At 62.6% G+C, this 25,813-nt stretch overlaps 3 protein-coding genes across 15 annotated transcripts in view; 2 read left to right on the top strand and 1 right to left on the bottom strand.

Annotated features, from left to right (window-relative positions):
- Positions 1-1,802: 1,802 nt before the first annotated feature.
- Positions 1,803-2,376, top strand: SMIM44 (small integral membrane protein 44). The gene is made up of 2 exons (XM_072919240.1): positions 1,803-2,043; positions 2,165-2,376. Exons 1-2 carry the CDS (start codon positions 1,803-1,805, stop codon positions 2,374-2,376), a joined length of 453 nt encoding a protein of 150 aa, XP_072775341.1.
- Positions 2,377-3,333: 957 nt separating this feature from the next.
- SMIM24 (small integral membrane protein 24) lies at positions 3,334-4,884 on the top strand. The gene is made up of 4 exons (XM_072919395.1): positions 3,334-3,755; positions 4,102-4,219; positions 4,334-4,372; positions 4,504-4,884. Exons 1-4 carry the CDS (start codon positions 3,683-3,685, stop codon positions 4,592-4,594), a joined length of 321 nt encoding a protein of 106 aa, XP_072775496.1. The 5' UTR covers positions 3,334-3,682; the 3' UTR covers positions 4,595-4,884.
- Positions 4,885-6,358: 1,474 nt separating this feature from the next.
- The window catches only part of NFIC (nuclear factor I C), a 44,048-nt gene continuing 24,593 nt past the window's right edge, over positions 6,359-25,813 (bottom strand). For 3 of the 13 annotated variants that reach the window (XM_072919271.1, XM_072919270.1, XM_072919267.1), the window contains exons 3-11: positions 21,286-21,357; positions 20,738-20,812; positions 20,479-20,602; positions 19,843-19,967; positions 18,074-18,202; positions 17,775-17,989; positions 16,267-16,426; positions 14,596-14,681; positions 6,359-12,608 (exon numbers count right to left, since the gene is read on the bottom strand). In XM_072919271.1, coding sequence (XP_072775372.1) covers positions 12,591-12,608; positions 14,596-14,681; positions 16,267-16,426; positions 17,775-17,989; positions 18,074-18,202; positions 19,843-19,967; positions 20,479-20,602; positions 20,738-20,812; positions 21,286-21,357 — 1,004 coding nt within the window. In that variant the 3' untranslated portion in view covers positions 6,359-12,590. The remainder of the gene's footprint in view (positions 12,609-14,595; positions 14,682-16,266; positions 16,427-17,774; positions 17,990-18,073; positions 18,203-19,842; positions 19,968-20,478; positions 20,603-20,737; positions 20,813-21,285; positions 21,358-25,813) is intronic. The other 10 variants (XM_030257111.4, XM_072919268.1, XM_030257114.4 and 7 more) reach the window with 7 other exon arrangements.

The raw sequence follows: 25,813 nt of genomic DNA, 5'->3' as shown, positions 1-25,813 counted from the left end.
GCTGGAGTGAGTCGAGCTGTGATTTACCTGTGCCCAGGTGTGGAGTGCACCCAGTGCCATGGGGTCAAGCAATGGGCAGGAGCCTCGGGGCTGCCAAAATGAAGTCATAGAACCATGGAGATTGGAAAGGACCTTTAAAATCGAGTCCAGCTACATTGGGGAGGAGCAGGGAGGGGGGTCCCTGATGGCATGAAGTGAAACCCCAGCCCTGGGGAGGAGGATGATCTGTCTGAGGTGCCCTGGTAGGTCCCACAGGGCCTGGCATCCTGCTGGGAATACCTTTTCCCTTTGTCCAAGGGCTCCCTGTGAGTCACTCCCGGGCTCAATCCTCTTAGTCCCTGAAGCCAGGTCAGCACCCCTAGGCTCTGGTGCTCAGGGCCACAGCAAGGGGCAGCAGTGGCTATGGCCCAGTCCCACCCAGTTCAGGACCCCATGGAAAGGGCTCTTAGTGAAGATGTGACCAGTTTTGGTCACCTGTACACCCTAAGAGTCAGTGACAAGTACCTAAGTGTTGTGGGGTCACCTGTATGCGATGGGGAGGGTGAGGGGCTCCAGACTGCACTTCCCCAGCACTGGGGACAAACATCTGATGCTTTCACACTGTTTGGAGCCAGCAGCTGTTAGGGATTGCTTGTCCTCTTTCCCTCACCCTCCATAGCCCCTGGGTGATGGGCAGGACCCAGCTGGAACTTTGGGCTCTGGGCTGTCCCTGTGAGATGGGTGACTTCCCCCAGGCCACGTTATCATTTCCACTGTTCCCTTCTTGGCACTGGGCTCCAGCACCCTGGAGTTTGCCAGGCTGTTTGCCCCACTTATCACCAGGCTGTATCCCTGTGCCCCCACCTTTGCTCTCCAGCTTTTCCACAGGTGACTCACTCAGACCTGGCAGGATTGTTTCCCAATCGTTCTCTGCCAACATTTGTCTCTGTTCCCCCAACACCTTTTAAGACAAAATTGGAGCAAAAAGCATTTCTGAGGCTGGGGTCTGGGCAGGGATGACCTGGTGCAGCAGAGCTGGGAGGTGCTGGACTGGAGCAGGGCTCAGCCTTGAGCCTTGAACTCCACCAGCATCTTCAGGCTGTGCTGGGAAGTGTTTGGGATTTCTTCAAAGCTGCTGCTGGTCTGGGCTAAAACCTCCACCCTCTTGGTGTGGGGGAATTGCTTTTGGGGGAAGCATGGGCTCAGCACCCCTCTGCAGGCTGCTCTGCCCTGGGGAGGTGACACTGGGTGCTGGGGTGACACGTGTCAGCCTCTGGCCATGGGCTGCTCCCCTGTACACAGAGGGGGCCCCGTGGGGTGGGGGCCCCGTGGCTGAGGCTGCATCCCCCTCCCCTCTGCCCATCGCCTCCGGCTCCAAGGGTGCTGTGTCCTCTGGGATCTCAGCCATCTGCTCCAGGGATCCAGGGCCTGCTGAGGGATTTAACCCAGCCCAGGGGAGGGAGGAAACACCTCGGGCATCCCTCCCCATTCCTGTCTTTGGGAGTACTCCAGCTGCAGGGGACTCCCCACTCCCGGGGACAGGGGTACCAGTGGTGCTCCCGGCGGGGCAGGATTTGGGGACCGTGACCCACATCAGAGCCCACTGCTCACCTCCCATGCTGAGGCAGCCAGGCTGTGCCTGGATTAGCAGGTGCTAAGCTCCTTCTCAGCAACACAGCTCTGTCGGTGGGTGAGTGGCACTGCCACCAGCCATGGGGACACCACTGTCCCTGTGAGCTGCCAGCACCGAGGAGCCTTGATGCCACTTCCCCCCCTGCAGGCAAAGGCTTCAGGGTTTGAGGAGGGGTGCAGGGGTAGCTGCCATGGCCCTGGCGGGGGGTTTTCCCCTCCCTGGCACCGAGGGGACACGGGGGACACGGCGCTTGCTGCAGTCCCCCCCTGAGGAGGACGGGGTGCTGTACGTGGATTACAAACCCCCTGCCCTGGACAGCATCCACTTGCCCCGCCACGTCCTGTACCTGATGATGGCAGCAACGCTGGTGCTGGTGGTGGCATATGCCATCGTAGGGCACCTCATCAAGGACCTGGTGCACGACTTTGCTGGTGAGTGCTGCCCCCAGCGGGGTCGGGCTGTGGGGTGGGCAGGGAGCCGGGGGGTCCCCCCGCCTGAGGCTGTGCTGTGGCAGGGCTGGTGCTGCTGACAGCTCCGTCTCTGCCCCTGCAGACTGGGCCTTTGGGCCCAAGCCGGAGGAGAAGGCAGGGATGGCTGAAGGCCCAGAGGCAGAGTGGCTGGAGAAGGACGAGGTGCTGGTGGAGCAGAAGGTGGAGGATGAAGGCAGCAGCATCCTGCCCGGCACGGACATCCCGCTGCAGCTGCTCGCTCCACGCAGCTCCGTCTCCTTTGCCGACTCCCCCAAGAAGAAGAGGTTCTTCTAGGGTCAGGGGACACCCCTGCCACCAGCTGGACCCTGCAGCCCTGCCTGACCATTGGGTCATGGCATGGCCCCGGCCATAGGCACTGCCCAGCGCTGGCACACAGCCTCCCCCTCCCTGCCCAGCCCTAGTGCTGCTCTGGGGCTCCTCTTGGGCTGTCATGCCAATAAAGCCACTTGGCCCAGCCCTGCTCGCCCCTTGGCCCGGCACAGTGCGGGGGTGGCAGGGCTGGGGCATCCCAACTTTGCCTGGGGTAGGGGCACCCCTTGGCACAGCCATGGGTGTGTAAAGGGGGTGCTTGGGGGTGCAAAGCCATGGGGTGGGGGTACAGCCCGTGGTGCCAGGGGGCATGGACACATGTGCACATGGGAAAATGGATCCCCCTCTGGGGATCCTTGATGCCAAGTCAGTGTGGGCACATGGTAGGGACTGACGGATGGAGAGCTGGATACTGAGACTGGCGGTGCCCCCACCACCCCCTCAGTGCTCAGCGGCACCCAGAGGTGGCCCCAAACCAGTCTGGGGGGACAAAGCACCCTGAAGCCTCATTTGGGTTCTGGGTGAGGGCTTTTTATGGACCTGCAGCCCCTGTCTTTAACCCAGGCTGAGGCTGGATCCCTGTGCCCCCAGTCTCCATCACCCCTTGAGGAATTGCCACAGGCAGGGTGGCCCTGCCAAAGTCCACTGTCCCTCCCTGGGGTGCTGGTGGCCACCCTCTGCCTCAGTTTTCCTTGTGCCCTGGTGGGTGGGCACCCTGCCATGGTCTCCCTGAGGTAATCTGTGAGTATTTCACTCTTGGCAGTATGTAGGCACACACTCCCTGAGGACATGATGGGGTCCCACCTGGGATTGTCTGGGGGCAGCTGGCTTGTGCCCAGGGGAGGGCTGGGGGTGGCCTGGCATTGCCCACCCCTCTGTGGCACCCCATCCCCATGGCCCCAGCCCTGCCAGCAGGGAACAGGGGGAACCAGGCAGGGTGGGTACTTCTTCAGCCATCTGTTCTTCACCTGTGCACCCACCTGCCCGCCTGTCTGTCTGTCCCTCCATCCACCTGCCCAGTCCTGGGCACAGGGACATGCCTGTCCTTTGCTGCTGTGCCCCTGGAAGTGGTGGCCTGTGCCAGGGGAGTGGCAGCACGTGCCGGGGTGACAGGAGTCACATTGCCATGGTGCTCGGTGCCACTTTGTCCTCTTGGGGCCAATAAAGGCGCCCGTTGCCTTGGGTGCAGAGTGCAAGCACAATAGCAGCAGGTGGCAGAAGCTCACCTCCAGGAGCAGGATCCAGACGTGCCCCAGCCCTGCGCCCAAAAATGCCAAAGCTCCTGCAGCCCCTCTCGCTCCTGGTCCTGCTCGTCCTCGCTTCCACCGCCCAGGGACAGGCTGGTAGGTGCCCCTGTGACCCTCTGTGCCCTGGGGTGCTTGGGGAGGTGGCCAGGCTCCCTGCAGGCATCAGATCAGCTCCTGGGAGACCTTTCCAGTGGGACCAGTCTGTCCCAGTGCTCCAACAGTAACTTTTACGGGCAGAGCAGAAAGATCTGGAGACAGCCACCTGCTGTCCCAGTGCTCCCCACTGCACTGGGGACAGCTGAGCTGTGTCGGGAGTGGTTTCCTTGGTACCCAAGGGACACTGGGAAGAGGGAACAGTGAGTGCCAATGTCCCATCCCCTGGAGGACAGAGCCCCCTGAAGCTGTCTCCATCCCTGTCTTTGCCTGTCCCCTGGCCATGCAGGCACGGGCCCCAAGGTGCTGCAGCCGTGGCTCATCGGCCTCACGGTCGTCGTCGTCTTCCTCTTCTTCGTCTTCGTGGTGCTGCTCGTTAACCGGCTCTGGAGCCTCAGGAAGAAGAGGTTGGATGGGTGTGGGGGGCGGGGGGTGCTGGCCAGGGGAAAACGGCGTGGAAGGTTGCCGTGGGCTGGGGCAGGGCTGTCCCCGGGCACCGCTCAGCCTCTGTCCCCTCGCAGGAAGGAGAAGGACCACGCGGAGACCCTGGGGACCGACAGGTACCGCAGCCCACGGATCCCTGGAGGGCGGTCACGTTCCGCCGGTGCAGTGCCCGGTGCAGTGCCCGGTGCAGTGCCCGGTGCTGTGCCCGGTGCAGTGCCCGGCTGACCGACGTTCCCTTCCCCCGCAGGCTGGGGCGCTCCGGCCACGTCAACCAGGCGGCTGAGGACTGGGAGGAGCTGAGCTACGACAGGCAGCAGAACAAGGCCACGTCCTTCTGAGCCCCCCCGCACCCCTCACCCGCTCCGGAGCGCCTCCGACGGGCACCGCGCCCTCACCCCGTCCGCGGGACGCAGATCCGCGCCGGGTTTCGGCGACAGCCGCGGCCACCGTGGCACCTCCCGCCCGCGGCCGGCCCGGCTGGAACCAAAACCCGGCGCGGATCCGCCGCTCGCCGGAGCGGAGCGGGGAGGGCGGCGGCAGCGGCGCCTCCCCTGTCCCCCAGCCCCGGCCCGGGGGGACAAGGACAGTCCCCTCCCCAGACGTGCCCACTAAAGCTTTCCCCAGCCCACCCCGGCGTCAAGCGTGTCGTGTCACCGTGCGGGGGAGGGGCTGTCCGGCACCCCTGGGTGCCACTCGGGCAGGGGACAAGGGCAAGTTCCAAGCCCGGACCGAGGGGGGGCACTGAGGGGACACGGGGGGCTGCGGAGCCCCGAGGGGGGTGGGGGACCTCGCCCTGAGCAGTTCTTGGGGACAGGGACCGTGGGCAGCGCGGGGGTGAAGCGCAGCTTTGGCCAATGCTGACCCACGGGTGACGACAGTGACGTCACACCGCCAGATGGTGACGTCAGGAGCATGAGGTGGTGACGTCCCGTGGCCAAGATCTGAGGCAGAGGAAGTGGCAGCAGCTCTGTCCATTCCCTGTCCCCACATGTCCATTCCCTGTCCCAATGTCCATTCCCTTTCCCAATGTCCATTCCCTGTCCCCACATGTCCATTCCCTGTCCCCACATGTCCATTCCCTGTCCCAATGTCCATTCCCTGTCCCCACATGTCCATTCCCTGTCCCAATGTCCATTCCCCGTCCCTCATGTCCATTCCCTGTCCCCACGTCCATTCCCTGTCCCCACATGTCCATTCCCTGTCCCCACATGTCCATTCCCTGTCCCAATGTCCATTCCCTGTCCCAATGTCCATTCCCTGTCCCAGTGTCCATTCCCCGTCCCCCATGTCCATTCCCTGTCCCAATGTCCATTCCCTGTCCCACATGTCCATTCCCTGTCCCACATGTCCATTCCCTGTCCCCACATGTCCATTCCCTGTCCCCACATGTCCATTCCCTGTCCCAATGTCCATTCCCTGTCCCACATGTCCATTCCCTGTCCCAGTGTCCATTCCCTGTCCCAATGTCCATTCCCTGTCCCAATGTCCATTCCCTGTCCCCTCATGTCCATTCCCTGTCCAAATGTCCATTCCCCGTCCCTCATGTCCATTCCCTGTCCCCTCATGTCCATTCCCTGTCCCAATGTCCATTCCCTGTCCCAATGTCCATTCCCTGTCCCCACATGTCCATTCCCTGTCCCCACATGTCCATTCCCTGTCCCCACGTGTCCATTCCCTGTCCCAATGTCCATTCCCTGTCCCAATGTCCATTCCCTGTCCCCACATGTCCATTCCCTGTCCCACATGTCCATTCCCTGTCCCCACATGTCCATTCCCTGTCCCAATGTCCATTCCCTGTCCCCACATGTCCATTCCCTGTCCCCACATGTCCATTCCCTGTCCCCACATGTCCATTCCCTGTCCCAATGTCCATTCCCTGTCCCCACATGTCCATTCCCTGTCCCCACAGCCCTGCGGGCTCCCAGCTCTGTCACCCTCCTCTCCAGGCCAAGGGCACCCATGGGTGGGGTCCCTCCTCTGGGTGCTGGGTGCCCGCTGCAGTGCCCCCGTGCCCTCCTCCCCCGCTGGGACACCCGCGTTGTCCCCGCTTGGGGACCGTGCCTCAGTTTCCCCGGGGCAGTGAAGGAAGGGCGGAGGCGAGCTGGAGTTGAAGCATAGCTTGTTTAATTTTTATACATTTTTTTTTTTGGTCTTTTTTTTTGTTTGTTTTAATTTTTAATCTTTTTTTTGTGTGTCAGTTTTTTCTTTTTTGTTTTTTTCTTCTTTTTTGTCTCTTTTTTCTCTTTTTTGCATAGGGGAGGGGGGGAAACAACAACAACAAAAAAAAATAGGGGGAAAACAAAACAAAACAAAACAAAAGAAACAAAACAAAAAAGAAAACAAAAAAAAACCCCCAAAATCCGTATCAGGGTCAGTATGTATGTAGGCAGGAGCGGCGCTATCGGTAATGGCTGCGTACAATGGTATAATCAAATATCGTGAAGCACCGGGGAGGCGAGCGGGGCTCGGGGGGTGATGCGCGCCCGCGGTGTGGATCGGCTGCGGCGAAGCGAAGCGAGAATCCGGCGAACGAACGAGTAAAATATAAATGCGGGAGGGGCAGCCCGGCCCCGGGGAGCCCCAAAAGGCGGGCGGGGAGCCCCAAAAGGCGGGCGGGCAGCCGGCGGCGCGGAGGCACTGCGGCGGCGTTTTTGGTTTGGGAAGAGGCGCGGTCCGGCCGGTGCCGCCTCGGCGCCTTTTTGGGGCGGTTTCTGTCCTTTTGCCGCTCTTTGCCCACGAGGGGGATTTCCCCTAAGCCCGGCTCCACCTCCCGCCTGCCCCGGGGCACCCGTGGGCATCGCACGGGGCACCCGGAGGGGCAGCGGTGGGGATTGCTCGGGGCACCCTGCGGGCACCGTGAGCATCGCTTGGGGCACCCAGAGAGGTCCCCGTGGGCATCACCTGGAGCATCCAGAGGAGCACCCATGGGCATCACTTGGGGCACCCAGAGGAGCACCCATGGGCATCACCTGGAGCATCCAGAGGAGCACCCATGGGCATCACCCGGCGCGCCCAGGGGACACCCAGAGGAGCACCCATAGGCGCCCAGTGGGGCACCCGCGGGTATCACCCGGAGCACCCATAGTGATATCCGCGGGCAACGCACAGAGGACACAGAGGGTCACCCATGGGACTCTCCCGGGGCACCCATCACCGGGGGCACCCATCCCAGCCAGTGGCGGGATACCCGGGGGGGGGCAGAAAGCAGCAAATTCCAAACTCCGAGTACAAAAAAAAAAAAAAAAAAAAAAAAACCAAAAACAAAAAAAAAACCCCAACAACAAAAAACCACCCAAAAACAACAACAAAAACCAAACAAAACAAAACCAGAACCAAACAAAAATCAAAATTAAAAAAAAAAAAAAGACCAAACCCCACCAAACAAGACATACATATACATATATATATATATATATGTATGTATGAGATTATATATATATATATATATATATATATATATATATATTCCTTTGTGATTTAAAGTACCTTAACTGTGTGGGGGCCCGCGCCCCCCCCCGGCCCTGCAGCCCCATATATATATATGTGGAGATATATATATATATATATGTACAGGTTATTTGTTTTATTTATAGGTCACAAGGACTATTTTTAATTAAAATTTTTAAGCCGACGAGCCCGACTAAAAACCCTCTAGGAGAGACTGTAGTGCATGAAACCCCCGCGGTGATTGTCGAGCGGAGCCCCCTCGTATCCCCATCCTGCGGGACTCCCCCCGGAGCTTCCCCAGGGATGGGGGTGGTCTCCACCCGCCTTTGCGCTCACCCCGACCGTGGCCATCGAGAAGATAAAAAAAAAAGAAGGGAGAATGATTAAAAAACTAGAAATAATAAAAATGAGTGGTGCCCCCTCCCCGCGGAGGGAGCGGGGGTGTTGCATATTCCCTTTGGGAGAGGCGGGGGCGGCCCCGGGGGTGTCGGGGGAGCAGTGCAAAGACCCCGGGGGCACGGGGGGCTCCCGGCCCCGCAGGGGGAACCCCCGGCACGTCCCCCCCGGTGCCGCCCGACGTGCTGGGGGGCGTCGAGTCGATTCTTTTTTGCCTTTTTGAATTTGGTTTAAGGTGCTTTTCTTGCCGAGGGCGGGTTTTGGGACTTGCAGCCGGCCCGGGGGTGGGGGGGCAGCAAAGGGGGGCAGGGGACGGTCCCGGTGGGGTCCCCGCGGGGACAGGGGGGCTCCGGGGCTTCCTCGGGGCGGCGGACCCAGGCCCGAGGGGCGCCTGCGCCCCTCGCCTCCCCGGGGCTGGCCGAAGGGGCTGCCCGGTGTCCCCCGCTCCCTCCCTCCCTCCCTCCGCTGTCACTGTCACCGTTTAGCAATGCTTTTTTTTTTCTTTTTTTTAAATATTTTTTGCTTTGAGCTGAGCCTTTTCCAGCCTTAACCCCCCCTTTTTCTTTTTTTTTTTTTTGTTTTTCTATTTTTAAAAAATGTCTCCCCCTTTTTTAAAAATTCTTTTTCCACTTTTCTTTTAATTCTATTTTTCATTCCTGCCCACCCCCCCCCCCCCAGCTGGACGCCGCCCCCACTCCCTCCTTGCATTGTCCTTGCAGAAATCAATACTGCACCTTGCATAAAGAAGCGTCTCCCAAGGCTCCCCCCGGGGTCTGGGACCCTCAAACCAGCCTCAACTGTGGGTGAAACCCGGCGGGACGCGACCACCCCGTCATCCCCCATTAATACTTTTGGACACCAAAAAAACAAAGAAAAGAAAAAAAAAAACCAAACAAACAGAACAAAACCAACCAACCAAACAAACAAAAATTAAAAACTGTTGACGACGACGTTTCTTCATGCCCGAGCAGCAGCGGTGCCAGTGCCACCCGCCCACCGGTGTCACAACCCGCGTCAGTTCTCAGCCTCAGCGAGCTCGGGGGGTCTCTCAGCCGGCAGAACGCGGGGGTTTTAAGGCAAATTCAGGGTTTTCAGGGGGTGTCGGGCCCCTGTTGGGCAGCGGGCACAGCAGGGAAAGGCGCAAGAAGGCACCTCCTGCCGCTCCCTGCCGCGCCAGCCGGACCCCGGGGATGGAGCCGATGGGGGGGAGGTGGGGGGGAGTGGGGGGGAGGCTGTGACCCCCCGACACCAGCCCAGCTGGGGGGGCACAGCTACATTCACACGGTTCCATTCCTGGCACGGGAGCAGCCGGGCTCAGCCCTCCTGGCCCTGCGCCCCGTTAAACACCAATTAAAAAGTGGGGGTGCCCAAAGTGGGATCTCCATCCCCGGGGGTCTCCATCCCGGGGGTCTCCATCCCCGCGGGTCTCCATCCCCCGGGTCTCCATCCCCGGGGTCTCCATCCATCCCCGGGGGTCTCCATCCATCCCCCGGGTCTCCATCCCCCGGGTCTCAATCCATCCCCGGGGGATCTCCACCCCCGAGGGATCTCTACCCCCGAGGGATCTCCATCCCCGGGGGTCTCCATCCATCCCCCGGGTCTCCATCCCCGCGGGTCTCAATCCATCCCCGGGGGTCTCCATCCATCCCCGGGGGTCTCCATCCATCCCGGGGGTCTCCAGCCCCGGCTCAGCCCCACCGCCCCCAACCGCTGCGTCCCCCCCGAGCTCTGGGGTTCTCTGCCCCGGGGGTCCCTGCCGCCTCCCGCCTCGCTGCCTTTGGTTGCTGGAAGCAGAAAAAAAAACAAATCAAAACCCCCCAAAAGGGAAGGAAAACAAAAAGAAGAGAGGCAAAGCAAAGGGGTGGCCGCCCCCCCGGCCGGCCCCCCCAACAGCTATTGCATATTCCGGTGTGTTGGCGCAGAGGATGCATCGGTATTACCAACTGGAAGACGTTTCTGAGGGGGAAAATCGGCTAAAAAAGAAGAAGAATAGAGAGAAAAAGGGACTTTTCCGGCCGAGAAGAAGCCATGCAGGAGGCGGGGGGGGGCAGCGGCCCCCGGCCCCCCCGTCCCCCGGGAGCCCCGGGCATGCAGCGACTCCCTCGCACTGATATCGGCTCCAGTAATACTTAGGCTTCGAAGGCAAGGCACATCATGTGGTATAAAATTTCGTGCAAATTAGGAAAACATGGATTTTTTTTTTTTCTTGTGTAGTTTTTTTTTACGGCTTTTTTTTTTCTTTTATACAGATTTTTTTGTTGTTTTTTTTTTCCTCTTTTTTTTTTCTCTTTTGCTGAAGGGGAAGGTAGAGCCGGTTAATAAGAGTCTGCCATGCACAGCATCAGCCAGCCGCGGCTGGGTTGAGCCAGGTCACCAGATCCTGTTAAAGCACCATGCAGTTTATTTGTCTTTTTTTTTTTTTTTTTTGTCTTTTTGTCTTTTTTTATGTGTTTCTTTTCTCAGATCTTTTTTTTAAAAAAAGGTTTCCCTCTCCGCCAAGCGCTTTTTTTTGTTGTTGTTTTTCTTTTTCTTTTTTTTTTTTTTTTTTGGGGTGGGTTTTCTCCTTTTCTTGTCCTTTTTTATTATTTTTCTATCTCCCGGGATTTCCTGCGTCAGCCCTTTCCGCGGTGTCTCGTTGTGCCGTCCCGGGGGGATGGGAAGCGGGGCGGGATGTGATGCCGGTGGTCCTCGGGGCGGCTCTGGGTGCCAGGGGATGGTGCCAGGCGGGTGGCGACGGTGGCCTCGGTGACATTCCCATCTCCTGGACATCCCACGGCAGCTTCTCTCCATCACCACCCATCGGGTGTTCCCGGGCTGGAGATCCTTTGGGCACCAGACTCATCTTGCTGGGGATTCATTCTCTTCCTCCTCCTCGCCTCGGCTGTCGCGGGGGTCCCTCTGCTCTAAGGCACTGCCACGTCCCCGTGTCCCCTTCCCGGCCACGCTGTCACCGCACGGGACGGGGCCGCCGAGCGCTCCCCCCGCGCTGCCCCGGCCGGGGGTTCCTCCGGGGGTCCGGGACCCCTCCCCGCCGCAGTTCAGGCACTTGACGCGGGGCCGGGGGCTCCGGGGGACTCCAGGGGACTTCGAGGGGCTCCGGGGGGCTGGCTCTGCCCTCGCCGTCGCTCGGGTTTCTTTGCTCCATCCTTTTGTATCCAAAAAAAAAAAAAAAAAGAAAAAAAAAAACCGAAAACCAAAACCAAAAAACCAAACCCAAAAAAAACAAAACCACCAAAACCCAAAAACCCCAAACTAGCCGTCCCGGCAAGCCGGTGCCGGGGACTCCACCTCCTCGTCCTCCTCTTCCTCTTCTTCCTTTTTTCGTGATTTTGTTTTCTTTTCTTTTCTTTTCTCTTCTTCTTTTTCTTTTTTTTTTTTTTTTCTTTTGACGATTCCCTCTTAAAAGTGCATTTCCTACAAAATGTGCAACACGAGCGCACCCTGCCTCCCACCTGGTACCTGTCCACAGGAATGCATAGCTCAAACACACGGACGCACGCCCCCTACTCCCCCCAGCCCCGCGAACCCCCTCAAGGACACGCGGGGGACACAGGGACACGGGTGGGGACACGCGTGGGGACACATGGGGCTCGGCCCGGTGCAGGCTTGGGGGAGAAAGGCGACCAGAGAGATGGTGACAGCGCCTCGGCGCTGCGACAGTGGCTGCCGGGCTGCGACAGTCCCCGCGCTGCGTCCCCGATGGAATCGGGGTGCCACCGCCGCTGTGACATTCGGGGCCGTGGTGGGACAGTCCCGACACCGTGTCCGTGCGGGAACCTGGGTGCCACCACCGCCGCGACCATCTCTGGCCGTGCCCACGCACCCTCTGCGGTCACAAACCCCCTCCTCCTGTGCCACCCGCTCGGTGCCACCGCGTAACCGTCACCGTGTCCCCGCAGCACGATGCCACCGTGCCCGGGGTGTCACCCACCGCGGAGCTGCGGCTCCCAGCCCAGCCCAGCCCCGGGGCCGCCGCAGTCCGGGGCCGGGGGGTCGGCGGGGGAGGTTGGATGTGTTTTACTCACAGGAGGCGAGAAGGAGAGACTCAAAGCCGTTTGCATATGGGGCGAGCGGCGCTGCGGCCGCTCCGGGAGGCTTTGCTGGCACCGCTGGTGTCAGGTCTCAGCGCGGCGCCGGCCCACGGGGTAAATAATAGTGTTTTTTTCTTTCTTTTTTTTTGTCCTGTTTCTTTGTTTTCTGGCGCATCGCCGGGGTGGGGGGAAAAGTCCTCCTGGGATGGGTTGTTGGTTTGTTTGTGGGTTTGGTTGGTTTGTTGTTTTTTTTTTTCCATTTTAAAACAGTTTGACCCTTTTCCTTCTTCCTTTCCCTTCGGGTGTGGGTTTTGCTTGTCGTCGTCGTCGTCGTCGTCGTGGTGAGGCCGCGCTCTCCGTCGTCACCGCAAGGCTGGGCCTGGTGCTCGGGGACGGGGATGTTCCTCTGGGGGTGCCTAAAGCAGAGGAGAAGGGAGGCGAAGGGGCGGCACGGCGGCGGTTATCCCAGGTACCAGGACTGAGGGAGAGAGGAGAGGAGAGAGGCGGCGTTAGTGCTCTGCCCCCGGAGCTGCCCCGTCCTCCCGCCGGTCCCCAGAGCCGCGACAGCCATCCCCGCGCTGTCCCCGCGCTGTCCCCGCGCTGTCCCCGCGCTGTCCCGGGGCTGGCGTCCCCACTCCTGCGCTGAGTTTGTCCGTCCTCCGCCACCCGCGTTCCGCTCTGCACCTTCACGGCAAAGGGAGACCCTCCCCAAGGAATGCTGCCGCCTGGGGACAGGTATGGGGGTGCACGGCTGGGGACCCCGCGAGGTGGCCCCCTGCCACCCTCCCATTGTTTCCCCCCCAGCCCCAAGTTCAAGTTCATTCCCGATTACCTCATGTCTGGTTTCCGTTGGAAACGAGACAGCTCGGGGCCGCTGCTTCCCTTAACCCTTCCAGGCCCCGCCACACATGACCAGAGTGTGGCAGGTCTCAGCTGACCCTTCTGGGACACCAGCTCCTTTCCCCGTGCCTCAGTTTCCCCAGGCAGAGCATCCTCGAAGGTCCCCAGGCATGACTAGGAACACCCATTCGCAGGGACTCTGGCCCCTGCTCCTTCAAGGTTCTCTGCTGCCCACCCCATGTGCAGAAATGGGCAAACTGAAGCAGAGTGGGGGGTGTGATCAGAGCCGGGTCCCCCGTGTTTTTCTTCTGGAACGGCACAGCACCCTCGGGTGTCCCAGCTCGTGATTCCCAAATCTCACAGCCTGGCACAGCACAGCACCCCCAGGTACCCTGTGTCACTGCTCACAGCCCCAGTGCCCACACCCCGGCACAGCACAGCACCCCGAGTACTCCCCCCAGCCAGGGCAGCACCCCAGGGTGCCCCAACACGGCACTGTCCACACCCCATCCCTCTGTCCTGTCACCTGTGTCACCTGCCAGGCAAGGCTGCAGCTGCCCCTGCAGGGAATGCTGAGGCCAGAGCACTCGTGTCACAAGTGAGGCCAGAAGCTGCCACTCCTGCCTTGGCACCGTGGCACTGCCTGCAGCACCAGCGCCGGTTCAAGAATCCAGGAGGGCACACACAACCTCCCACTGCAGCTGGAGTGGCCACGGGCACAGCCAAGCGAGAGCAGTGCCCACAGCCACGCAGAGAGGGACCCATGGCCCTGGTGCTGCTCCTTTGGTGATGTTCTGGGCACCTAGGCAGGGTGGTGCCAGGTGGTGCCAGGCAGGACGCAGCCAGAGCAGGGCAGTGATCTCCCTCTACGATGGAGGACTCGTGATGGCCCTGAGCCACCAGCAGCGCCTAAAGCCCTGGCACTGGGTGCCCGTAGTGAGGATGCCACAGCAGCAATGCCCACGGGCCGCAGCAGTGATGCCAAGGCAGTGATGCTCACAGCAGCAAAGCTGGCAGTGGCAGTGCCAGAGCTGCAATGCCATGGTGGTGATGCCATGGATTGTACATGGAACTAACCCCACAGTGGTGACATACACAGCAGTGGCACTGCCCACAGCAGCAACACCCATGGCAGTAGTGCCATGGCGGGGATGTCCACAACATCTGCAGTGGCCAGGCCAGTGGTGGCAATGCCCACAGTGGTGATGCCACTGCTGTAGTGATACTCCTCGTGGCCACAGACATGGTGGCAAGGCCACATCACCAATGGCCACAGAGGTGACATCCACAGCAGCAATGTCCCACGGCAGCGATGCCACAGTGGCGATACCCATTACAGTGCCCACAGCAGCAATGCCCAGAGGAGCAATAACCATGGCAGCAATGCCACGGCAGTGGTGCCATGGTGGCAATGCCCACGGCAGTGATGCCATGGTGGCAATGCCCTCAGCAGCGATGCCACAGCAGTGGCACCATGGCGGGGAGCCCACGCCAGCAATGTCATGTCAGTGACAGCCACAACGGCAATGCCAGGACACGCCCACGGCAATGCCCACGGTGATGCCATGGCGAGGGTGCCCGGGGCGAGGGCAGGAGGGTCCCCCCAGCAGCATCCCCGCTCTCACCTGTGCCTGATAGATACTCCCAGGATCCCTTGGTCCTAATCCCACGAAGGAACGGTTCGCAGGGGGCGTGCCTGGTGCAGAGTAGGCTGGGGAACAAATGAGAGCTCATTAACGGGGCTGCGGGTGGCACTGCCATTGTCCCCCCAGGGGCCAGGCCCGGCCCTCTCCCTGGCACTGACGGCATGGAGCTCCCTGGCACCCGGTGCTGGCGACCAGGCGACGTCCCTGGCTGTGACCTGCTGGCAGGCGAATGGAGCCCCGGGGTGCTGCAGCCAGGGCTGCCGTGTTCGGACGGTGCCACCCGTGCTTTCGGGGCGATCGCTGAGGCTGGAGGGGCGAGGTGCCCCGGGGGGCAGGCGCAGATGGTGCCCCTGGCTGTGCCCGCGCTGTGGCTGCTGGAGCTGAGCTGCCACGGGGAGAACAATGGCAGCCACCACATCCACTTGGCCACGTCTCCCTGCTGCCACCTCCATCCCTCAGCTGGGGATGCAGCAGTGGGACCTTCAGTCCTGCTGAGCTTCTGGGTTCTGCCCTGGGTTCAGCTGGAAGCAGAGTGCTGCCAAGGGGAATGGGGGTTTGAAGCCAGCTGCACCCCTTGGGGACAGCCAGTGTCCTCCTTCCCTGAGCCTGCAGGAACTTGCACTCCTCTGTCCCTCCCTAATGCTGTGATCCCGTTATCAGCCAGGCCATCCCATGCTGTCCCCTCCAGATTGTCCAGGCTTTGGCTTCTCCATGCCATGGGATCTCCACACCTGCTGACCAGCTGCTGGCAATCAGCCATGGCCCATTACCCAGGGACAATGGCTCAATCGGGCAGGGTTTGACCGTGTGGGGACACAGCAGACACTTGGGGTACCATGTCCCATGGGTACAGCAGGACGGGAACAGGAACAAGCCCCTCGCAGAGTGTGGCGACGGCACAGTGTCCCACCACTGCAGCACACACCCCCGTGCCAGTCTGGGGGGATACCAGCTCCCCTCTGGCTGTTGGGCCCAGCACCCAAAACCCTGCTGGCCCCTGAGGTGGAGGGGACGGCAAAGAATTTGCCAGCCACCGTGGTAACAAACTCCCAGGTGCCACCTGCCAAGGGCTCTGGGGGACCCGCACACAGTCCCTGCTCTGGTGTCACCTCACACCCCCAACAAGAGCAGAATCCCCGGCGCCAAGGACCCAGGACCCCCATGGCAACAAGAGCACGACAGCCCACACAACACACCAGGCACACTGTCCCTAGTCCCAGTGCCACCCGCGTGCCAGCTGCTCCCCGTTCCTGGCAGCACAGCCATGCTGGGACAAACGGAGGTGGAGAGGCCATGGCCTTCCCCACGGCACTGCCCACACCGAGGGGCTGGGCAGGACACTGGTTTGGAGAGCCCTGCCACGGCTCCACTCATGCTCAAGAGGGACAAGGGGCTCGAGCTGGTCCCCAGGACCAGCACACAACCCCTTGGCTCAGCGGCCACAGCAGCCACCTGCCCAAAGCCTGTCCGCTCCGACCTGCCTGAGACCCAGCAAACTCATGGCGTGCCAGCTGCCGCCCTCTCCCCGGCTGCGGGGAGGCCACCTCCGCCAACATCCCCCCAGCCCCGGGACAGGGGGACACCCTGGGGGGCTGCGGGAGGAGGGGGCCAGCCGGGCCGGGGAGCAGGGTGGGCGCCGCGGGTGCTTACTGGGTGATGTCGGCGAGGTCGTCCCTCCCTCGGAAGTTGTCGTGGTGGATTTGGTGTCAGGAGAGACGGCCAAGCGGGGCATGCCGGGGGGAGGTGGCGGCGCCAGCATCTGCGTGGGCAGGTAGTGGCTGGGCACTTTCACTTGACCACTTCCATTTAACTGGGGACAACACAGACAAAAAACAAACAGCACAAGCCATTAGGATGCACCAGCACGGCCGGGGAGCCCCGGGGACACCCCCGGCACAGGCACGGGGTGTCCCTCACTGCGGACATGAGTTTGGTAGGTCTCAGAGCAGCCCTGAACGGTCGGCGGTGGCAGCAGGCAGGAAAGACGGCGGGACAGGTGGGATTTGGGGGACTGTGGAGGCCATGCTCCATGGGGGACATCACCCACAGTGGCGCACGCTGGAGCTGGGACCCCTCTCAGTGACAGGGGGGTCCCTGAAGCACTCCCTGGAGGGGTAGGGGCACCCAGAGCCTCCAAAGGCTCCTGCACCAGTGCTCCATGTCCGTGGGCTGCTCCTGTTCTGGTGTCCATTGGGCCAGCACTGAGCCATTGCACAGGGAACAGTGGCCATGCCCCTCACCCTGGCATCAGCCCCTGCTGGTGAGGGGAAACAGGAAAGTGGTGGGCAGAGGTCAGAGGGGCTCCCCAAGAGCTCTGCAGCTGGGAGGACAAAGAGGGGCACAGAACAGTATGGGAGCAGGAACACCCCCAGGCTCTGGCTTTGGGTATGAAGGGTGCCCTTCATGGAGTGTGTGAGGTGCTGGTGGTGCGGGGTGTGTTGTGTGTTGGGGGCTCTGAGTGATGGTTTGGCTGTGCTCTGGGTGTATGAGGTGATGGTTTGGGTGCTGCACACACTGGGTGCTGCGTGTGCACGGTGCTGGTGACGGAGGTTGTTTGGTGATGGGAGCATGGGGCGTGGGGTGATGGGTGTGTGGGATGTGTGGGGTACCACGTCTGTGGTGTGCACTGGGTGCGTGGGGGTGCAGGGCCCACAGCAGCACAGTGTGGCTCTGCCACCCCTGCGGAGACACTGGGGACACGGGTACAGCTCCAGAGGAGCTGACGGGTCACCCATGGACTCTGCAGGTGGATGGGACACATCAAGCCCATCACTCTCCCGAACACACTGGCGGGTGGTGACTCCAGGAGACGGTCACACACCCCTGGCAGACACCTTGCTGTCCCCCAACGCCCTGACACCGGCTGACGGCTCAGCCCCAGCGCCCCAACACCCGCAGTGCCCCATGCTGGGCTGGGGGACAGCACCTCCATGGCTGCAGACACGAGGTGCCAACACCAGCAGGCACAGCAGCGCTCCCGAACCGACGCACGGCACGGCTGAGCTCAGCCCCAGAGAACGCCCTGGCGGTGCCACCAGAAAACCCCGACCCCCGTGCGGCGGCAGAGGCGGCGGCGGCGGCGCCGGTCCACGGGACTCTCCTCGGGCAGCCCGGCTGGCAGCAGCCCCCGGTGCCCACGGACACGGCTGCGTCCTTACCGGTCCGGGCTGCTGGTTGGACGGGTCGCAGGCCAGCGAGACGAGATCTTTGAGCGGGTCCTGCGGGTTGAGATGAGGCGGGTACCGGATGGCCGTGTGCGGGAAGTAGGTGGAGGCCGTCTGGGGAAGGATGGAGGTGGTGGGGAAATGCAGCGCAGACGATGGGTGCGGGCTTCGGGCGATACCTGCGGGTGGCAGCAAAAGGGGACACGCACCTGTGTCACTAGCTAGTGGCTGCCCCAGCCCCCCGACAGCACAGCGCTCACTCTGTGCCTCAGTTTCCCTGGCAGGACACTCACCACTGTGCACAGCGATGACGGGACGGTGGTGCTGCGTGAAGCTGCTCAGGCGGGGTGAGGAGTCCTGGGGCGATGGGCTGTTGAAGGGGGACTTGTCCATCTCTGTCTTCTTCACAGTGGGGGAGATGCCTGGGGAAAGCAGAGTCCAACATCAGGACCTGCCGTGGGACCCCACATCCCGTGGCTGCTGCCGTCTCAGTGCAGTGTTGGGGGAACTCATTCTGGGGGCAAGGGGCACTCCCAGGTCAGGGTGGGTAAGGGGAGGGTGGTGCTGTGAGCATGTGTCGTTGTGCCGGCAGGAGGGTGGGCACCTGTGTGGGCACCTCTGGGGGTGTGCATGTGTGTAAGTGTTGCACCAGCGCAGCTCTGTAGCTGTGTGTGTACACACACAGCCGTGCACACGTGTGTGCTCCTGCAGGTGTGTGCACGCGAGTGCACGCAGCTCTGTGCGTGTGTGTCCCACCCTGGTGGCAGATGTGGGGGCCCTCACGGATGCCACTGTGATCCTGAAGCCTCCACACGGCACCCACCTCCCCTGGCACGTGGGGCTGGGGGCTCCAGGAGCTCCTAGGGAGGCAGAGAGGTGCCAGCATGGGGGTGACCACCCCAGAGACCCCTGGCAGCAGCAGCTGCCCAGGTTCCCGAGGCCACCCCAGGGCATGGGGCTGAGCTGGGGGGTTGGCAGGCACGTTAATCCCCTGCCGCCGTGGCTTTAGCTCTGGCCATTTGGCCCGGGCCTGGTAATGGGTTTAGCCCTTTCTCAGTCGGGCGTTAGGAGGATTTCCCAGAACATCCTGTACAGGACTGCCAAGCCCCCCTTCCCCACCGCCAAGCCTGAGCCCCCCCCACCCACCACCCTCACCCCTGCCCGGGTCAGGCCACTGGCAGGGGACAGATGCCCTGGCACAGCTCCCTCCTGCCTCTGTGCACCAGTTTGGGGAGGGGGCTGTACCTTCCCCAGAACCTCCCCTGCACCAGCCCCATGGGGCAGGATGGGGTACAGTTCCTGGACCTGCATCCCCCAAACCCCCTTCCAACAGGATTGGTGCCTCCAGCCCTCCAGCCGGGCACCCCCAGGCTCTGGCAGGGCTAGGGGGCTGGTGTGGAGCCCACCCCACTGCTGGGGGGGGCAGGAGAAGAGCCAAGGGAGGAGGAAGAGAAGCAGCTTCTTTGCCTGCACCTCAGGGTGTGGGAGCTGCTGTGCCAGCCCTGCAGCATCGCTTTAATTAGCCCAGCCCCCCCTTTCTTAATGAACAGCTAATTGGGGCTTGTCTAGACAGGAAAGGGAAAAAAACCACCAAGCCAGAAAGCTGTCCACAGTGATGTGGGGCTGGGGGAGCCAACTTGGGGCTGGGAGAGGCTGGTGTGGGGTTGCTAGACCAGGCATGGGGCTGGAGGCTGTGTTGGCCCTACAGAGAGAGCCTGTGTTGAAATGGGGGTCCCTGTAGCACCACCACAGCCCCCACAGAGCCCTGCCCAAAGTGGGGGGCCACAGAAACACCTATGGAAAGCCTGGGCCTAAATCAGGGGGGGTTGACAGCAACCCCACAGACTCAATGGAAAAGCAACAGGGATGTTCTGCAGGACTTGAGGGTGGCACTGCAGCCCCATGGCCAGTGTGTCCTGTGACATTAAGGCTCGTATGGACACTGGGGCATGGGCAGTGCCCAGATGGTCACAGGGGGTTCTAGCAGTGCTTTGCAGAATGCTGGGAGCAGGATGGGGGCCCCAGGGCACTGGAAGGGCACTGGAAAGGAGGTGGCACCTACCCCCTTCCATGTCTTCTGTCCAGTTGCGGCTGCTGCTGGTGGGGGAGTTGGAGGAGGTGTAGTACTCGCCCCCAGGGCTGGTGTCAATGTCGTCCTCCATGGACCCCGACTTGTGCCGTTTGCTCCTGGGGACAGAGAAGGGTCACAGGATCATGGAATGGTTTGGGTTGGAAAGGACCTTAAAACTCATCCAGTGCCACCCCTGCCATGGCAGGGACACCACCCACTATCCCAGGTCACTCCGAGCCCCATGCAACCTGGCCTTGGGCACTGCCAGGGATCCAGGGGCAGCCACAGCTGCTCTGGGCACCCTGTGCCAGGGGCTGCCCACCCTCACAGGAAAGTGAACCCATCTAGCCCTGCCCTTTGGCAGCGGGAAGCTATTCCCCCTTGTCCTGGCACTCCATCCCTTGTCCAAGCTTCCTCTCCAGCTCTCTTGGAGCCCCTTTAAGCATGGGAAGGGGCTCTGAGGTCTCCCTGGAGTTTTCTTTTCTCCAGGCTGAGCAGCCCCAGATCTCCCAGCTTGTCATGGGTCAGTGCCAGCCTGTGGCAGGACCTGGCTGCCCCTATGCCTTCCCCACAGCCGTGCTCGGGCTGGCCCCGGCACCACCCTGGCACAGCCCCGGTGGCACCTACCCGCTGGAGGAGGTGCTGGGCAGTGTCCTCCTCATGCCGGTGCTGGAGGGGTTCAGGTCATAGGCCAGGTGGCCCTGCAGCTCCCCCAGGGAGAAGTTTGGCCCTGTGCCTGTCACCACCGGCGCTGCAGGGAGAGAGGGGGGTCACTGGGGCTCGGTGGGGAGGGGAGCCCCAGCCCACTGTGGGGTGGGGGGGCTGTTGGGATGCTGCTGTGCCCAGGCAGCCGAGGGTTGGGCTGTGGCATCACAGTCACACTCACTTCGGGACACCTGGATGAGCTCGGTGACACTGAACACCCCGGAGGTGACGAAGCTTTCCTGGAAGTCTGTTGAATCTGTGTGGGAGAGAGGAGGGCGTGCTGAGGGGGCAACAGGACCACCCATCCCATCCTGCACTGCCTTGTGGCAATGCTTGAGGGCACCCCAAATCCCATCTGTCCCCCTCCTTAGCCTCCACTCCGCTCCCTGCTCCAGCAAGAGACCACCCCAATTGGTTCCCTCTGCTGAAGATGCCCTGGACCTGCTCAGTGCCTCAGTTTCTCTGTGGCTGAGAGTGCTGTCAGGGTTTGGGGCTGCACCCCCACCGTGGGACCTCCATGGCAGCTGCTGTCCCCAAGGGCTGTGGCCTCTGTGGGGCTCTGCTGGCTGTAGGACAAGGCTAAGGCCATGCCCAGCTCATTGCAGGGGCCAGGCAGTGGCTGGCAGCTTGACTACATGTCATAGCCCCCCTCCCCAGCCATGGCAGGGCCCCTGGGGACAGGCTGGGGTGTCCCTTGTCCTTTGCCCAAGCCCTGCCTGCTGCACTCACCCAGCGTGATGGGTTTGCTGTCTTCCTGGTCCGAGCCAATGCCTGTCCTGGGGCTGCTGCTCTGCTCTGCATCTGCAAGAGGCAAAGCCCCAGGGTGAGCCCCCTGTGCCAGCGGCAGCCTCCATGCCCGTGTGAGCCAGGGTTGTCACCAGCTGCCTGCCCCCACATTGCCCCGCTGGGGAAACTGAGGCGTAGGCTGCTCAGCAGCTCTCACCACACAGCAGGGCCACCACCAAGCTGGCATGTCCCCAGGCATAGAGGAACAGCCACCCCTGCCCTCCCTGCCAGCGAGAGGAGCCCCACAGGCAGGACTGGGCACTGCTCCTGGCAGGAGAAGCCCCGTGCTGGGCTGGGTGATGGTCACCTGGCCCTGCTCCAGCCTCCTGCCTCCTCTCCTCTCTCCAGCCACAGCTGTGAGCCAGTGCTGCCCCACCAGGCAGTGTCACCGCAGCATGGCACAACCTATGGCACCTTGTCCTGCCTCTGCCCAGCTCCTGCAGGGCAGCAGGGCTTGGGACAGCACCTGCTCTGACCCCTGGGGCCTGTCCAGCCTTGCTCCCCCTTGGTTAAAAATATCCCGGCTCAGACACTGAGTTCAGTGGCCCTGGCACAGCCTGGCACAGCCCAGACACTGCAGTCAGGAGCATCCTCCCTCACCTGGCTGCTCCCAGAGCCCTTCCATAACTTTTGCCATGTATTTCTCCCCCACAGTCCTTCTTCTCCCTGCTTCTCCATCCTCCTCTTTCTCCTCCCACCCCTTGGCCTCCAGCATTTCTCTCTGGCAGCCTTGGCAGACATCAGGAAAGGGCTGAGACAATCCAAAAACACCAACAAAACCACGCAGCTGCAACTGCCAGCCCATGTGCCCGCCTTGGGATTTTTCCCTTTCTCCCTGTTTTTCTCCTCCTTTTTCTCCCCTCAAGTCCCTCGCACTCACATGTGGCTCCCAGACTGGTTGTCCTTGGCTGGGCAAGTTATATATGTGGGCCCCATGTCACCTCCCACCCTGACACCCCTGTGTGCTGCCCACCAGGCAGGTTATCCATGGGGGCAGTGGGACTGTGCCACCTCCCAGCCTGATACCCCCGAGTGCCCCAGCCCCCTGGGACTGCTCAAGGCCGATGCCAAATCATCCATTTTGTCTCCCTGCCCAGCTGCCGTGATCCCCTCCACCCATCCCGTGCCAGCCTGGCACCACGCTGGCAGCGCCATGGCATCCTGCCCTGCTCACCACCATGTGCCCGCACCCCTGCCTCCCTCCAGGCAGCCATTTTAGGGAGCAGAAACTCCCCCTGGAGACCGGCACAGGGTTTTTTTTCCCTTCTCTTCTCTCCATGTCTCTTTTTCTAACCCTATTCCCCCATTTTGAAGCGGCTGCATGCCCAAGTACTGAGTGTAGGTGGTGGGAATGAGCGGGGCACAAACCAGCTGGGATGGGGGAGTGGCTGGGGACCCCCGCCCCGCTCAGCCACGGGCACTGCGTGGCTGGACACGGCCCCTCCTCGCCTCTAAAAACAACAAATCTGGCTGCGGCTCTGGAAGTGGTTAGCGTGGAGCCCGGCCAAGGCGCGGGACGGAGGCTGGCGGTCGCAGCCTGAGGCCGGCCCGGCTCCCCACAGCCCCCCACCGTGGCCTCAGGGACCCCAATTGCCGCCCAGATGGCCTCTGCATAGCCCCCCAGGCCATGCCCTCGCCTGGTGCCTCTGCGGTGCCCACGCAGCCTTTGGTTCAGCCCAGGGACCCCCAGCACTTGTCCTGAGGTGCCCCACATGGACCTTTGCGTGCACAAACCACCACAGCCCGGTCCTTGTTCCCCTGGGGCACACGGTGGCCATCACCAGGCCTGGGTGCTGGAGGTGGGCCGCACGTCCCTGTACCCCACAGCTGTACCCCCACACCGTCCCACGGAACCACCCTGACCCAGCGCCACCTCACCGGCCCTGCTGCTGAGGGACCCTGGGGACACACCCGAGCCCGGCCCGGCCCGGCCGGGACTTTCCCGAGCTCGCAGGGTTGGCAGCAGGGCCGGCGCCTCCCGGCCCCTCGTGTGGGCTGCTGGAGGTGCTGGGTGCGAGGCCGGGCCGGGCTCGGCACCCCCGGCACTCCCGAGGCTGGGTGGATGAGCTCGCCAGCAGATTTCTGGCTGCCTGCTCGGCGCGGGGCGGCCGAGCCAAGCGCTGCTCTCACCGCCATGTGACGGCCGCCTGCGCCGGCTGCCGCTAAAATGGCGAAGGGAGCCCCGGGCTCACAGGGGCTGTTTTGGGGACACTCCAAACCCAGAACACAACAAGTGGCTCGACTACACTAGAAAGAAGCCTGTAAAGCTCCCCCGTGCCCCTGCTGCTTCGTTGATTCTGTGCCTTTTACCCCCCCGCGAGGCCGGGATGGGGGATGGAGGTGGGATGGGGGTGGTCCTGCTGCCAAATTGTGGGGAGCTAAGGGGGGAGGGCGTTCAGTGCCGGGGTCGTCTCCGGCGAGGCAGAGGAGAGCGCTCAGTGCCCAAACAGGTCGATCGGATCTCTTTTAAAAATAGCCAAGTGTGTGTCCGGGGGGGCGCGGGCTGCCCGGGCTCCGGGCCGCGCTGGCAGCCTGGCACCGTGCCACCCATTGAAACGCGGCTCCCGCACCCCGGCCCCGCTGGCTGGCACGGTGCCCCCGGGCCCCGAGCGACACCCGCCGTGGGAACGACCCCCGGGCAGCAGGGCGGGCCCTGGGGGGTGTCACTGCAGGCCGGGTGCCCCCCGGGGCTGGCGCAGCTGCGGGAGAGCCCTGGCCCGGTGCCCGAGCGCTGACGGTAACAGCGCACGGTGTTACCGGCAGCGGCGCGGGCGCAGGCGCACAGGCTGGAGGATGCCGGGGGCTGGGGGAGCTGCTGGCGCCGGGGTGGGCAGTCCCAGCCCCACATCGAGGGCAGCAGCCTTCCCCTTTTCCCAGCCGAGGACAGGGGATGGGAGAGAATTCAGCAGGCTTCTGCCCCGTGCCTCAGTTTCCCTTGGGCCTGGATGGGGGGGGGGTGGGGGAAGGAACTGCCTTCCTGCCTCATGTTTGCCCTAGTGCGTCTTCAGGTGTCACTGCATTCCTCCGGCTGGCCATGGCGACAACGTGGACCAGCAGGACCCGCAGTGAACAGTGAACAGCCTGGTCTGGATAGAAGACCCCTGGAGACCAGAGGGAGCCAATGTGCCGTGGGGCAGATCCCATTGTAAGGGCTGGGGCGAGCGAGGCTGCGGGAGGGTGTGATTTGGGGGCCCTGACCTGTCAGACTCCCAGAACTCCTCATCCCAGTCTCACAGTGACCCCCAGGTCCGAGCAGCACCGCACGTCCTGCCGCCCGTCCCACTGTCCATCCCTCTGCCGCCGGGCTGGGGTGGCCCTTACATAAACCCGGAACGGTCCTGCTTGTGTAACCTCCTTTATATAATACCCTGAAGCGCCGCGTGTGCCGGGTAAATCCTGGCTGAGCCGGGCCGGCCGGCGCGCCGGGCCGCGGGACCCCCCTCCCCGCTCCTCCCCGCTCCTCCCCGCGCCCCGCCATGCCCGCAGCGCTGCGGGGCCGCGGGGCGAGGCGGCTCCGCTGGGCCCGGGCCACCAGCGCTGCGGGGGCGGCAGCGGCTCCGGCTCCTCCCGCTGCCGAGCGGAGCCGCGGGGAGGTCCTGGCCGGAGGCATCCCCCGAGGCGGCGGGGCGGTGGCGGGGGGGACGGACGCGCCCCGCTGCCACGTACGCCGGCCGCGGCCAGCTGGCCCGGGAGGGAGCCGGGGAGGCGGGAGCGCCTTGGCCGGCGGCTGCGAGCGAGCGGCGCTGCGAGCGAGCGGCTTTGTCCTCGGCCGACCCCGGAGATGGCAGCGGCCGGGGGGAACCCCCCCAGGAGGGCGGCGCGGCCGCCCCCTCGCTCAGCCCTGCCAGGCCTGGGCTCCATCCAGGGCTGCCGGCGTCCGCGGAGGCGAGCGGGGACAGATGGCAGCGGGGAAAGGGATGGGGAGAGCGGGACAGACAAAGGAAAGGCTGAGCACACCCTTCCCCGGGACTCTCCCCTGTGGGGTGCTGGCATCCAGCCCCTGCGCCCTGGGCTGGGGGTACCTGGGCTGGGAGCGCAGCTGCAGGGAGGGGGTGGGAGAGTGGAGAGACGGATGGGAGAGGGAAAGGACAGAGAGGAAGGGAGGGAGGGAGAAAGGAAGGAAGAAATTAAGGTGGAGAGAAAGGGAAAGGAAAAGGGACAGGGACAGGGAAAGGGACACATACTGCCACTATCTTGCTGCCCCACCAATTCCAGCCCCGTGGCAGACAGAGCTCCACAGCACAGCCAGCCTTCCCGCCCCGAGTCTGATGGTCCCCAAAACCAGCCCCTGCACCACCACCAGCACGCACGGCTGAGGCAGCAGTTTTCAAGCCCTTCACTAGGACTGGCCAAGACCCCCGTGTAGGAGCCAGTGTGACAGGGAACCGTCCCCATGCCCCAGCTGGCAGTGCCAACCCTGATCGGGGGTGTAGGGGCACACCGGGGGCTTGCTGGCGTCTGTTCCCTCCCT

Source organism: Taeniopygia guttata, chromosome 28 (genome assembly GCF_048771995.1).
Source record: "Taeniopygia guttata chromosome 28, bTaeGut7.mat, whole genome shotgun sequence".
NCBI classification, from domain to species: domain Eukaryota; kingdom Metazoa; phylum Chordata; class Aves; order Passeriformes; family Estrildidae; genus Taeniopygia; species Taeniopygia guttata.
The sequence above is the reverse complement of the archived record's forward strand: the minus strand, read 5'-3'. Positions and strand labels throughout refer to the sequence as shown.

What these genes read in the sequence shown, in the direction of transcription:
- SMIM44 (XM_072919240.1), top strand. Translation starts at nt 1,803, where the DNA reads ATGGCCCTGGCGGGGGGTTTTCCCCTCCCTGGCACCGAGGGGACACGG. An exon ending in CCTGGTGCACGACTTTGCTG is followed by an intron (nt 2,044 to 2,164) that starts GTGAGTGCTGCC and finishes CTGCCCCTGCAG; the next exon opens with ACTGGGCCTTTGGGCCCAAG.
- SMIM24 (XM_072919395.1), top strand. Translation starts at nt 3,683, where the DNA reads ATGCCAAAGCTCCTGCAGCCCCTCTCGCTCCTGGTCCTGCTCGTCCTC. An exon ending in CACCGCCCAGGGACAGGCTG is followed by an intron (nt 3,756 to 4,101) that starts GTAGGTGCCCCT and finishes CTGGCCATGCAG; the next exon opens with GCACGGGCCCCAAGGTGCTG. An exon ending in TGGAGCCTCAGGAAGAAGAG is followed by an intron (nt 4,220 to 4,333) that starts GTTGGATGGGTG and finishes GTCCCCTCGCAG; the next exon opens with GAAGGAGAAGGACCACGCGG.